This window comes from Gymnoscopelus microlampas (genome assembly GCF_963454915.1).
Source record: "Gymnoscopelus microlampas genome assembly, chromosome: 11".
Lineage (NCBI taxonomy): Eukaryota > Metazoa > Chordata > Actinopteri > Myctophiformes > Myctophidae > Gymnoscopelus > Gymnoscopelus microlampas.
Window position 1 is genome coordinate 13,963,156 of NC_139948.1, and position 14,785 is coordinate 13,977,940.

Sequence of the window (14,785 nt, forward strand, 5' to 3'; positions counted from 1 at the left end):
GAGACAATACACATGAATCAATCACAAGATAAAGATAAATATGATATCATCGGAATTGTGGATGGTTGACTTTATAAATGCTGTGTGTGTTCTGACTTTCAAATGTACATTTTTTGTTTTGATTGTATTGCTGTATTGTTGTATTGTGCTTTTTGCTTTGGCAATGTAAACGTATGTTTTCTCATGCCAATAAAGCCCTTTGAATTGAATTGAAAATTGAATTGTGTGTGTGTGTGTGTGTGTGTGTGTGTGTGTGTGTGTGTGTGTGTGTGTGTGTGTGTGTGTGTGTGTGTGTGTGTGTGTGTGGTGGGCTGTATGGTTTGTTGTTTGGTTGTTATTTAATTCACCCGGTATGAAATGCTACAAATAAAATGGACTTTGTTTTGATTCACTATACTCACGACCACTTCCAATGTGGCCCCAGCCAGTGATCCAGCTGTCGATGCCACTGTAGAAGGTGCTCCCTGATGCTGCCAGGCAGACTGGTCGGATATAGTCGGTAAACGTCACCGGCGATGCAAGTTTCAGAAGCGCGATGTCATTATCACTAGTAAAACTGTTGTAGTTGGGGTTGCGGATGACCTGGCTAACCGACCGAGAAACCTCGTTGGGGTTGGCTAGTTCTTGACTCTGCCGACCCAGATAAACAGTGAGACCAGCTGGGCTATTACTAGGAGTAAAGAAAAAAGACAAGCCATAATGAGCACAATATTCACTTTTCTTTTTGCAAGTATTAATGAAATGGTCTTGGGAGAGTAGCGGATCTCTTGCTGATAATAATATCCCACCTTGAGAAGCAGTGAGCAGCTGAAAGCACCCATTCCTTGTTAATAAGAGATCCTCCACAGAAGTGACCACTAGAGGTTTGTAGACTGGCCTGCCAGGGCCAGCTCCCAGCTGGAGCGTCTTCACCTCCAACTATCCTGGTGTTCAGAGGAGGCTGGCCACACACTGAGACACACAACCGGCCAAAGCCAATAGAGTAATGCTTAATTTATATTCTGTCATACAATGAAGTATAAATCAGGCTAAACCACTTTAACAGGACTCTATACTAGATTCTCCATTCTTCTACGACAAATCTCTTTGATTGAAAATAGTCAATCTACAATGCTTTGTAGCTCACATGTGTGAATTTGTACGACTGAATGAATGGGAAAATAGCATAGGCTGTACAGTATATGCAGCAAATGTTCATCATGTAAGTTGAAAGGTGTGTCACTGGAGACATTCAGCAGTTAAATATCTGTGTTCTGTTTTAGAATTTACACTGAGGTTTGGGGTTTTACACACAGTAATCCAACCAAAATATGGGTCAACTGGCTAGGTTAGATGAAATGAGCAGCCTTTGCAGGGAATTATTGCTCTTTAGCCAGGTAAAAGAAAAAAGAGCATTTTTATGTGGTGATTTAGGTTGTGACGGCCACTCACGTTTGGATGTGGTTGTAGGAGGGATGGTGTTGGTAGGTGTAGTTGGTATAGTTGGTGTAGCTGTTCCGACTGGTGGCACGCCAGTACAGGTGACGTTCAGGTCACTGTTAGTCCCAGAGGAGGTGAAGGTGATAAATCCTGGCTGGTCGCTGGTGATCTGACTGTTGATCCAAGACTGGTACTGAGACACTCTGGCGTAGACTCCAGGGGTATTAGGCAGGGCACAACCCTGACCGAAGCTCACTATTCCAGACTGAATCCAGCGGGCACCTTCTTTGCTCACCATTGGGCCTCCGGAATCTCCCTGTCGGGAAACACATGCATTAAAACAATAAGATATTTCCAGGAAGAAATACCCACAATGAAGACAACCAATCAAATGATCACCTGACATGAGTCCTTCCCTCCAGCACTAAGTCCAGCACAGATCATATTGCCAGTGATGGAGCCCACTCCATAGTTGCAGTTACACTGTCTGTTACCCACCACTGGAACCTCCACCTCCTGGAGGTTTTGGGGGGAAGGGAGGGCAACTAGGGAGACACAAAGTCAGTTTCATGAGCAAATTACTATATCAAATGTTCTGTTTTCTTTAATCACAGTCAACTGACCCGCTGCATAACGGTGATGACTACCTGATATGAACATATCTCCCATCCTCTCTTTCTGTGCTGCACAATTTATAAGATACGTGGCTTTAAATGGCTTAGCTGTTAGCTCCTAACTATGACCTGCTCACTATTTGTAAACAAAACTAGATCATCAGACACTGAGATAAACATATAAATCTATCTAAATCTCTGTGTTTATATTTCTTCTTTTAATTATCGACCAAGGACAATACGTGTGTGTGTGTGTGTGTGTGTGTGTGTGTGTGTGTGTGTGTGTGTGTGTGTGCGTGCGTGCGTGCGTGCGTGCGTGCGCGTGCGTGCGTGCGTGCGTGCGTGCGTGCGTGCGTGCGTGCGTGCGTGCGTGTGTGTGCGCGTGCGTGTGGAGGAGTATGTGTGTGGGGGGCTGTATGGTTTGTTGTTTGGTTGTTGTTTAATTCACCCGGTATGAAATGCTACAAATAAAATGGACTTAGTTTTGATTCACTATACTCACGACCACTTCCAATGGTGCCCCAGCCAGTGATCCAGCTGTCGATGCCACTGTAGAAGGTGCTCCCTGATGCTGCCAGGCAGACTGGTCGGATATAGTCGGTAAACGTCACCGGCGATGCAAGTTTCAGAAGCGCGATGTCATTATCAAAAGTATCACTGTTGTAGTTGGGGTTGCGGATGACCTGGCTAACCGACCGAGAGATCTCGTTGGGGTTCGCTAGTTCTTGACTCTCCCGACCCAGATAAACAGTGAGACCAGCAGGGCTATTACTACTTCTAGGAGTAAAGAAAAAAGACAATCCATAATGAGCACAATATTCACTTTTCTTTTTGCAAGTATTAATGAACTGGTCTTTGAAGAGTAGCGGATCTCTTGCTGATAATAATTTCCCACCTTGAGAAGCAGTGAGCAGCTGACAGCACCCATTCCTTGTTAATAAGAGATCCTCCACAGAAGTGACGACCAGATCCATGTAGACTGGCCTGCCAGGGCCAGCTCCCAGCTGGAGCGTCTTCACCTCCAACTATCCTGGTGTTCAGAGGAGGCTGGCCACACACTGAGAAAAACACAACCGTCAATTGATCTGGGTTGCAAAGCCAATAGAGTAATGCTTAATTGTCTCCGCCAGGCCGAAAGGCATGGCAAGAGAGTATGTTTTGCACCCTGTCCATACGTCCCTGTGTGTGTGTGTGTGTGTGTGTGTGTGTGTGTGTGTGTGTGTGTGTGTGTGTGTGTGTGTGTGTGTGTGTGTGTGTGTGTGTGTGTGTGTGTCTGTCTGTGACCGTCTTTGACAGTGCTCCTACAGATTTCGCCCAAATGTCACGCAAATCGGTACACAGTATAGTCATCAAACAAAACGGGTCTTTCAGATTTTACATATTCCATCCTGATTGGTGAAGAATGGCTTTCAATGCTCCGTTTTGAACAAAATGCCTCAAATCACAAACACAGCGTGCCATTTTCGTAAACTTTTGCACGCACATTCCCAGTAGGCTGAGGAAGAAATGCCACTTGATTTTTTTTAAATCTTTGTATGTGCACTCCCTAGAGGCCAAGGAAAAACCTTTGCCCTTCATTTTTCACATCTGCCTTTTATAGTGCCACCAGGAGGCCGATTTATATATAACCATTTTTTAAATATTACTCCTTCAGATTTTATCCAAATTTCACGCGAATCGGTAGACATGATCTCTATAGTCATGTGATCACCTACAATAAATGCAACTACAGCACCAGTAAACCTAACATTTTTGATTTTGACTATTTGCATTGACTGGTGCTGGAGTTGTGAGTGGAATTGTATAATGTGTTACTATTATCAGTATTTGTCAATACTAATTATCAATTCATCAAGTTTAAGAATTTCTGCAAGGCTGCAGTTTTATACATTTGAAGTACAGTTTCAATTATTTTAGATGAAATAGTACCTGCTGATGTATTCGTTGTGATTGTTGTTAAAGGTGCTGCTGTTGTGGGTGCTTGAAATGGCGGCAAAACCACTGAAAAAATAAAACTTTCATATCAATGTTTGTGCAGGCAATAATTAATAACAAGAAAAAATGTAATGTCATTAAACATTTCATTAAAAAGGCACGTTGTGAGCTTTTATCGGTTGAGTCAACAATTCTTACCAGTGGCAATAATAGATGATGTGTTCACAGGAAGGGAGAAATTAGAGCTGGATGCAGCCGCCACGAGAGTATCAGTCACAGAAGTGGCATTTGGTACTGTGGCATTTGCCTCTATGTTGAATATTAATTCAGCCTGTACCTTTACTGATCCTGGGCTGTAAAATTGATGTTGAAAAGTTTTTTTAATGGATTTATTTGTATTATTATTATTACGGTTATAATTATGAATTATATTGCATCAACATTTTTGTTATTTATGATTACATTAAAGGTAAAAATTAATGATATGTTAGTCGATTAATAAAAAAACATAGATACTTAAAACAGTAAACACCATTGGTGCATACCTGAAGCCGGTTACAATGGTGTGATTGAAATTAGAAAACTTTGTCTTATAAACGTTGTCCATCTGTAAACAGAAATTCAATAATTGAAATAATTACAGGAATAATTACAGAGAAACTGAAAAAGAATCATTATTATTCCATCAAGTTCATTCCATGGTTCATGATTAATAGATTTACATTTAATTAATGAATAAGAATGTTCTTCTCATGTTGGAGGCTGGAGGAAGTTGTTTGTTAATTCTATAAAGTTTCAATTATTTTAAGTCGTTTTGTTATTAGGAAATTGTACAATAAAATGTCCATACAGTACAGTAGGTTTCTTTTTAAACATCATTATTATACATTTGCCAGAAATCAATATTATAATGCATGATAGGAGGAATTACTGAAGATATGGAGAATTTTTTGACAGGCTTTGCATGATCATAATGGACTTACCGCTGAAGCTACTTGGGTTGCTAAGTTCTGGAATGCGGGTGAGGATGTATTTGCAAGTGCCGGTGTGAAGGTTTGCTGTATTTTGAATTCCAACTCGACCTTTGGTGGTGCAAGTGCAGGTGTTGTAGCTGCACATGATACAGAATGGGTAGAAACAGTTAGTTGCAGTTATATTGAATTAGCATAGCTGAACTGAGTAGTGATATATTCAAAGTCATTAGTGGTAAAGTTCTTTTGACTAATGGTTCAGTTGTTTCACCTTCGGTGGTAGCTTATGTTTACTGGGGCTGTGGCTACATTGACTGGTCCTGTGGTAGCATTGACTGGTGATGGTGTTGCATTGACTGGTTTTGTAATTGCATTGGGTGCTGCAGTTGCATTTAATTTATGCTCTGTCATACGAGGAAGTATAAATCAGGCTTAACCACTCTATACTAGATTCTCCAGTTCTTCTACAACTAATCTCTTTGCTGAAAATAGCCAAGCTACAATGCTTTGTAGCTCACATGTGTGAATTTGTACAATTGAATGAATGGGGAAATTAGGCTGTACAGTATATGCAGCAAATGTTCACCATGTAAGTAAAGGTAAAAGGTGTGTCACTGATGACAGTCTGCTGACACTCAGCAGTTAAATATCTGTGTTCTGTTTTAGGACTTATACTGAGGTTTGGGGTTTTAAATACAGTAATTCAACCAAAATATGGGTCAACTGGCTAGGTTAGATGAAATGAGCAGCCTTTGCAGGGAATTATTGCTCTTTAGCCAGGTAAAAGACAAAAGAGCATTTTTATGTGGTGATTTAGGTCGTGACGGCCACTCACGTTTGGATGTGGTTGTAGGAGGGATGGTGGTGGTAGGTGTAGTTGGTATAGTTGATGTAGCTGTTCCGACTGGTGGCACGCCAGCACAGGTGACGCTCAGGTCACTGTTAGTCCCAGAGGAGGTGAAGGTGATGAATCCTGGCTGGTCGCTGGTGATCTGACTGTTGATCCAAGACTGGTACTGAGACACTCTGGCGTAGACTCCAGGGGTATTAGGCAGGGCACAACCCACACCGAAGCTTACTATTCCAGACTGAATCCAGCGGGCACCTTCTTTGCTCACCATTGGGCCTCCTGAATCTCCCTGCAGGGAAACACATACTGCATTAAAACAATGAGATATTTACAGGACGAAATACTCACAATGAACACAACCAATCAAATGATCACCTGACATGAGTCCTTCCCTCCAGCACTAAGTCCAGCACAGATCATATTGCCAGTGATGGAGCCCACTCCATAGTTGCAGTTACACTGTCTGTTCCCCACCACTGGAACCTCCACCTCCTGGAGGTTTTGGGGGGAAGGGAGGGCAACTAGGGAGACACAAAGTCAGTTTCATGAGCAAATGACTATATCAAATGTTCTGTTTTCTTTAATCACAGTCAACTGACCCGCTGCATAACAGTGATGACTACCTGATATGAACATATCTCCCATCCTCTCTTTCTGTACTGCACCATTTATAATATACGTGGCTTTAAATGGCTTAGCTCCTAACTACTCTGACCTGCTCACTATCTGTAAACCAAACCAGCTCATCAGACACTGAGATAAACATATCAATCTATCTAAAACTCTGTGTGTTTATTTCTTCATTTAATTATCGACCAGGGACAATACGTGTGTGTGTGTGTGTGTGTGTGTGTGTGTGTGTGTGTGTGTGTGGGGAGGGGGGGGGGCTGTATGGTTTGTTGTTTGGTTGTTGTTTAATTCACCCGGTATGAAATGCTACAAATAAAATGGACTTTCACTATACTCACGACCACTTCCAATGGTGCCCCAGCCAGTGATCCAGCTGTCGATGCCACTGTGGAAAGTGCTCCCCGATGCTGCCAGGCAGACTGGTCGGATATAGTCGGTAAACGTCACCGGCGATGCAAGTTTCAGAAGAGCGATGTCATTATCACTAGTAAAACTGTTGTAGTTGGGGTTGCGGATGACCTGGCTAACCGACCGAGAGACCTCGTTGGGGTTGGCTAGTTCTTGACTCTCCCGACCCAGATAAACAGTGAGACCAGCAGGGCTATTACTACTTCTAGGAGTAAAGAAAAAGACAATCCATAATGAGCACAATATTCACTTTTCTTTTTGCAAGTATTAATGAACTGGTCTTTGAAGAGTTGCGGATCTCTTGCTTATAATAATTTCCCACCTTGAGAAGCAGTGAGCAGCTGACAGCACCCACTCCTTGTTAATAAGAGATCCTCCACAGAAATGACCACCAGATCCATGTAGACTGGCCTGCCAGGGCCAGCTCCCAGCTGGAGCGTCTTCACCTCCAACTATCCTGGTGTTCAGAGGAGGCTGGCCACACACTGAGAAAAACACAACCGTCAATTGATCTGGGTTGCAAAGCCAATAGAGTAATGCTTAATTGTCTCCGCCAGGCCGAAAGGCATGGCAAGAGAGTATGTTTTGCACCCTGTCCAGCCGTCCCTCTGTGTGTGTGTGTGTGTGTGTGTGTGTGTGTGTGTGTGTGTGTGTGTGTGTGTGTGTGTGTGTGACCGTCTTTGACAGTGCTCCTACAGATTTCGCCCAAATGTCACACAAATCGGTACACAGTATAGTCATCAAACAAAACGGGTCTTTCAGATTTTACATATTCCATCCTGATTGGTGAAGAATGGCTTTCAATGCTCCGTTTTGAACAAAATGCCTCAAATCACAAACACAGTGTGCCATTTTCGTAAACTTTTGCACGCACATTCCCACTAGGCTGAGGAAGAAATGCCACTTGATTTTTTTTAAATCAGCCTCATGGTGGCACTAAAACAGGCCGATTCGTGTTTTTACCTATAACTGCACCAATCTGTGTAAAACTTTGTATGTGTACTCCCTAGAGGCCAAGGAAAAACCTTTGCCCTGCATTTTTCATATCTGCCTTTTATAGCGCCACCAGGAGGCCGATTTATATAGAACCATTTTTTAAATATTACTCCTTCAGATTTTATCCAAATTTCACGCGAATCGGTAGACATGATCTCTATAGTCATGTGATCACCTACAATAAATGCAACAACAGCACCAGTAAACCTAACATTTTTGATTTTGACTATTTGCATTGACTGGTGCTGGAGTTGTGAGTGGAATTGTATAATGTGTTACTATTATCAGTATTTGTCAATACTAATTATCAATTCATCAAGTTTAAGAATTTCTGCAAGGCTGCAGTTTTATACATTTGAAGTACAGTTTCAATTATTTTTGATGAAATAGTACCTGCTGATGTATTCGTTGTGATTGTTGTTAAAGGTGCTGCTGTTGTGGGTGCTTGAGTTGGCAGCAAAACCACTGAAAAAATAAAACTTTCATATCAATGTTTGTGCAGGCAATAACAAGAAAAAATGTAATGTCATTAAACATTTCATTAAAAAGGCACATTGTGAGCTTTTATCGGTTGAGTCAACAATTCTTACCAGTGGCAACAATAGATGATGTGTTCACAGGAAGGGAGAAATTAGAGCTGGATGCAGCCGCCACGAGAGTATCAGTCACAGAAGTGGCATTTGGTGCTGTGGCATTTGCCTCTATGTTGAATATTAATTCAGCCTGTACCTTTACTGATCCTGGGCTGTAAAATTGATGTTGAAAAGTTTTTTTAATGGATTTATTTTCATTATTATTATTTATTATTATTATTATTATTATTATTACGGTTATAATTATGAATTAAATTGCATCAACATTTTTGTTATTTGTATATGACTACATTAAAGGTAAAAATGAATTATATGTTAGTCAATTAATAAAAAACATAGATACTTAAAACAGTAAACACCATTGGTGCATACCTGAAGCTGGTTACAATGGTGTGATTGAAATTAGAAAACTTTGTCTTATAGACGTTGTCCATCTGTAAACAGAAATTCAGTCATCGAAATAATTACAGGAATAATTCCAGAGAAACTGTAAAATAATCATTATTATTCCACCAAGTTCATTCCATGGTTCATGATTAATAGATTTACGTTTAATGAATGAATAAGAATGTTTTTCTTATGTTGGAAGCTGGAGGAAGTTGTTTGTTAAAATCTATACAACTTCAATAATTTTAAGTTGTTTTGTTATTTGGTAATTGTACAATAAAAGCAAGACATTTCCATATAGTAGGTTTCTTTTTAAACATCATTATTATACAATTGCCACAAACCAATATTATAGTAAAATACATGATAGGAGGAATTACGGAAGATATGGATAATGTTTTGATAGGGTTTGCATGATCATATTGGACTTACCGCTGAAGCTACTTGGGTTGCTAAGTTCTGGAATGCGGGTGAGAATGTGTTTGCAAGTGCCGGTGTGAAGGTTTGCTGTATTTTGAATTCCAACACGACCTTTGGTGGTGCAGGTGCAGGTGTTGTAGCTGCACGTTATACACAATGGGTAGAAAAAGTTAGTTGCAGTTACGTATATTGAATACTACTGTAGGACCGTAGTTACATTTCACCAGTGTCCAGGACCAACGAGCTAACCTAATTTTCAGCTATTTTTTTGTTCATAAATCAACGCTATTGAACACCCTTTACGTCTATGTAAAAAAAATGTTTTGAACCAATGAAAAGTATTATAAAGCGCCTCTGACAAAACCTCCCAACTCCATTGGATCCTCAAACTGTCCGTCAAAACCACGCAACTCCCCCCCTATCCTCTCCTGCTGCTGTTCTACAGCTCAGAGCACTGTAGTGATTGAGTGCACACAGACAAAAGAGGAGCACATAAACAAATAGGTTTTTTACCCGCTTGCAGAGCTGCGGGTCTATTTACAGACTGACCTACTAGTCGACAGATTTCCGACATGTATTCGACAGATTTTTTGCGTGATTGGCTGTCGCTTAAGCCAATGGGGATACTTTCCATACTCTGAACGGGCGGCCTCGTCCTCCCAAGCTATGGGACTAGACTCGCCTCTCTCAGTGGATTCTGAGCGCTAGCCGAATTTGGCTAATAGTTAGCTTGTATGATGTTACTAACTAACTGTTTTTAGCAAAACGCGGTCTCCATTAGTTATCGACGCAAGTTGTGTTATTAATCCCGTAATCTTCATGTATTGTACATCCCAAAATAAAATGTATTAACCATGTTATGGTGCTGTAATGACTTCATATTTTCGCAACATAATGTCCTTTACACGGGCCTTGCAAAAGAGGATCACTTCCGCATTTTCTTCTTCGTTGGTCCAAATAATGATACGGTTGCCAGATTTTTGAGAGAGAAATAAGCAACCAGGTCAATGAAAAAAAAAAGCCTGCCGCAAGCGGGGATATTATGACTTTATGTAATTTCTTGTTTTTACTCTAATGTTATGAAAACAAGTAATTCTATTTCTAAAATCTATGCTGTTTAATGAGGAGAGCATTGTGACAAGGAAGGAGTTCATAGCATTTCTGTCGCGTTAGTTCTACTGAAACTCCAACTCTGTGAACCCCCCAGGTAAAAGGTAAAAAAGCATTTTCATGTGATTTACTGTAGGTCGTGAAGGCCACTCACGTTTGGATGTGGTTGTAGGAGGGATGGTGGTGGTAGGTGTAGTTGGTATAGTTGGTGTAGCTGTTCCGACTGGTGGCACGCCAGCACAGGTGACGCTCAGGTCACTGTTAGTCCCAGAGGAGGTGAAGGTGATAAATCCTGGCTGGTCGCTGGTGATCTGACTGTTGATCCAAGACTGGTACTGAGACACTCTGGCGTAGACTCCAGGGGTATTAGGCAGGGCACAACCCGGACCAAAGCTTACTATTCCAGACTGAATCCAGCGGGCACCTTCTTTGCTCACCATTGGGCCTCCTGAATCTCCCTGCAGGGAAACACATACTGCATTAAAACAATGAGATATTTACAGGACGAAATATTCACAATCAACACAACCAATCAAATGATCACCTGACATGAGTCCTTCCCTCCAGCACTAAGTCCAGCACAGATCATATTGTCAGTGATGGAGCCCACTCCATAGTTGCAGTTACACTGTCTGTTCCCCACCACTGGAACCTCCACCTCCTGGAGGTTTTGGGGGGAAGGGAGGGCAACTAGGAAGACACAAAGTTAGTTTCATGAGGAAATGACTATATCAAATGTTCTGTTTTCTTTAATCACAGTCAACTGACCCGCTGCATAACGGTGATGACTACCTGATATGAACATATCTCCCATCCTCTCTTTCTGTACTGCACCATTTATAATATACGTGGCTTTAAATGGCTTAGCTCCTAACTACTCTGACCTGCTCACTACCTGTAAACCAAACCAGATCATCAGGCACTGAGATAAACATATAAATCTATCTAAATCTGTGTGTGTTTAATTCTTCATTTAATTATCGACCAGGGACAATACACATGAATCAATCAATCAAAATGTTTGTGTGTGTGTGTGTGTGTGTGTGTGTGTGTGTGTGTGTGTGTGTGTGTGTGTGTGTGCGTGTGCGTGTGCGTGTGCGTGTGCGTGCGTGCGTGCGTGCGTGTGGTGGGCTGTATGTTTTTTTTGTTTGGTTGTTACTTAATTCACCCGGTATGAAATGCTACAAATAAAATGGACTTTGTTTTGATTCACTATACTCACGACCACTTCCAATGGTGCCCCAGCCAGTGATCCAGCTGTCGATGCCACTGTACAAGGTGCTCCCTGATGCTGCCAGGCAGACTGGTCGGATATAGTCGGTAAACGTCACTGGCGATGCAAGTTTCAGAAGAGCGATGTCATTATCACTAGTATCACTGTTGTAGTTGGGGTTGCGGATGACCTGGCTAACCGACCGAGAGACCTCGTTGGGGTTGGCTAGTTCTTGACTCTCCCGACCCAGATAAACAGTGAGACCAGCAGGGCTATTACTACTTCTAGGAGTAAAGAAAAAAGACAATCCATAATGAGCACAATATTCACTTTTCTTTTTGCAAGTATTAATGAACTGGTCTTTGAAGAGTAGCGGATCTCTTGCTGATAATAATTTCCCACCTTGAGAAGCAGTGAGCAGCTGACAGCACCCATTCCTTGTTAATAAGAGATCCTCCACAGAAGTGACCACCAGATCCATGTAGACTGGCCTGCCAGGGCCAGCTCCCAGCTGGAGCGTCTTCACCTCCAACTATCCTGGTGTTCAGAGGAGCCTGGCCACACACTGAGAAAAACACAACCGTCAATTGATCTGGGTTGCAAAGCCAATAGAGTAATGCTTAATTGTCTCCGCCAGGCCGAAAGGCATGGCAAGAGAGTATGTTTTGCACCCTGTCCAGCCGTCCCTCTGTGTGTGTGTGTGTGTGTGTGTGTGTGTGTGTGTGTGTGTGTGTGTGTGTGTGTGTGTGTGTGTGTGTGTGTGTGTGTGTGTGTGTGTGTGTGTGTGTGTGTGTGACCGTCTTTGACAGTGCTCCTACAGATTTCGCCCAAATGTCACACAAATCGGTACACAGTATAGTCATCAAACAAAACGGGTCTTTCAGATTTTACATATTCCATCCTGATTGGTGAAGAATGGCTTTCAATGCTCCGTTTTGAACAAAATGCCTCAAATCACAAACACAGCGTGCCATTTTCGTAAACTTTTGCACGCACATTCCCACTAGGCTGAGGAAGAAATGCCACTTGATTTATTTTTAAATCAGTCTCATGGTGGCGCTATAACAGGCCGATTCGTGTTTTTACCTATAACTGCACCAATCTGTGTAAAACTTTGTATGTGCACTCCCTAGAGGCCAAGGAATAACCTTTGCCCTGCATTTTTCACATCTGCCTTTTATAGCGCCATCAGGAGGCCGATTTATATAGAACCATTTTTTAAATATTACTCCTTCAGATTTTATCCAAATTTCACGCGAATCGGTAGACATGATCTCTATAGTCATGTGATCACCTACAATAAATGCAACTACAGCACCAGTAAACCTAACATTTTTGATTTTGACTATTTGCATTGACTGGTGCTGGAGTTGTGAGTGGAATTGTATAATGTGTATATCAGTATTTGTCAATACTAATTATCAATTCATCAAGTTTAAGAATTTCTGCAAGGCTGCAGTTTTATACATTTGAAGTACAGTTTCAATTATTTTTGATGAAATAGTACCTGCTGATGTATTCGTTGTGATTGTTGTTAAAGGTGCTGCTGTTGTGGGTGCTTGAGTTGGCGGCAAAACCACTGAAAAAAATAAAACTTTCATATCAATGTTTGTGCAGGCAATAATTAATAACAAGAAAAAATGTAATGTCATTAAACATTTCATTAAAAAGGCACATTGTGAGCTTTTATCGGTTGAGTCAACAATTCTTACCAGTGGCAACAATAGATGATGTGTTCACAGGAAGGGAGAAATTAGAGCTGGATGCAGCCGCCACGAGAGTATCAGTCACAGAAGTGGCATTTGGTGCTGTGGCATTTGCCTCTATGTTGAATATTAATTCAGCCTGTACCTTTACTGATCCTGGGCTGTAAAATTGATGTTGAAAAGTTTTTTTAATGGATTTATTTTCATTATTATTATTTATTATTATTATTATTATTATTATTACGGTTATAATTATGAATTAAATTGCATCAACATTTTTGTTATTTGTATATGACTACATTAAAGGTAAAAATGAATTATATGTTAGTCAATTAATAAAAAACATAGATACTTAAAACAGTAAACACCATTGGTGCATACCTGAAGCTGGTTACAACGGTGCGATTGAAATTAGAAAACTTTGTCTTATAGACGTTGTCCATCTGTAAACAGAAATTCAGTCATCGAAATAATTACAGGAATAATTCCAGAGAAACTGTAAAATAATCATTATTATTCCACCAAGTTCATTCCATGGTTCATGATTAATAGATTTACGTTTAAAGAATGAATAAGAATGTTTTTCTTATGTTGGAAGCTGGAGGAAGTTGTTTGTTAAAATCTATACAACTTCAATAATTTTAAGTTGTTTTGTTATTTGGTAATTGTACAATAAAAGCAAGACATTTCCATATAGTAGGTTTCTTTTTAAACATCATTATTATACAATTGCCAGAAACCAATATTATAGTAGAATACATGATAGGAGGAATTACGGAAGATATGGATAATGTTTTGATAGGGTTTGCATGATCATATTGGACTTACCGCTGAAGCTACTTGGGTTGCTAAGTTCTGGAATGCGGGTGAGAATGTGTTTGCAAGTGCCGGTGTGAAGGTTTGCTGTATTTTGAATTCCAACACGACCTTTGGTGGTGCAGGTGCAGGTGTTGTAGCTGCACGTTATACACAATGGGTAGAAACAGTTAGTTGCAGTTACGTATATTGAATACTACTGTAGGACCGTAGTTACATTTCACCAGTGTCCAGGACCAACAAGCTAACCTCATTTTCAGCTCTTTTTTTGTTCATAAATCAACGCTATTGAACACCCTTTACGTCTATGTAAAAAAAAATGTTTTGAACTAATGAAAAGTATTATAAAGCGCCTCTGACAAAACTTCCCAACTCCATTGGATCCTCAAACTGTCCGTCAAAACCACGCAACTCCCCCCCTATCCTCTCCTGCTGCTGTTCTACAGCTCAGAGCACTGTAGTGATTGAGTGCACACAGACAAAAGAGGAGCACATAAACAAATAGGTTTTTTACCCGCTTGCAGAGCTGCGGGTCTATTTACAGACTGACCTACTAGTCGACAGATTTCCGACATGTATTCGACAGATTTTTTGCGTGATTGGCTGTCGCTTAAGCCAATGGGGATACTTTCCATACTCTGAACGGGCAGCCTCGTCCTCCCAAGCTATGGGACTAGACTCGCCTCTCTCAGTGGATTCTGAGCGCTAGCCGAATTT

At 41.1% G+C, this 14,785-nt stretch overlaps 1 protein-coding gene across 1 annotated transcript in view; it reads right to left on the reverse strand.

Annotated features, from left to right (window-relative positions):
* LOC311054965 (uncharacterized protein) overlaps nt 1–14,785 on the reverse strand; it is a 110,103-nt gene that overhangs the window by 51,332 nt on the left and 43,986 nt on the right. The window contains 26 exon segments of the mRNA XM_084071013.1: nt 402–670; nt 789–951; nt 1,432–1,735; nt 1,819–1,964; nt 2,536–2,810; nt 2,929–3,091; nt 3,963–4,034; nt 4,167–4,321; nt 4,514–4,575; nt 4,952–5,079; nt 5,775–6,078; nt 6,165–6,310; nt 6,758–7,032; nt 7,150–7,312; nt 8,217–8,288; nt 8,414–8,568; nt 8,789–8,850; nt 9,236–9,363; nt 10,488–10,791; nt 10,878–11,023; nt 11,556–11,830; nt 11,949–12,111; nt 13,054–13,125; nt 13,259–13,413; nt 13,634–13,695; nt 14,081–14,208. Of these exon segments, the coding sequence (XP_083927139.1) occupies nt 402–670; nt 789–951; nt 1,432–1,735; nt 1,819–1,964; nt 2,536–2,810; nt 2,929–3,091; nt 3,963–4,034; nt 4,167–4,321; nt 4,514–4,575; nt 4,952–5,079; nt 5,775–6,078; nt 6,165–6,310; nt 6,758–7,032; nt 7,150–7,312; nt 8,217–8,288; nt 8,414–8,568; nt 8,789–8,850; nt 9,236–9,363; nt 10,488–10,791; nt 10,878–11,023; nt 11,556–11,830; nt 11,949–12,111; nt 13,054–13,125; nt 13,259–13,413; nt 13,634–13,695; nt 14,081–14,208 (4,347 nt within the window).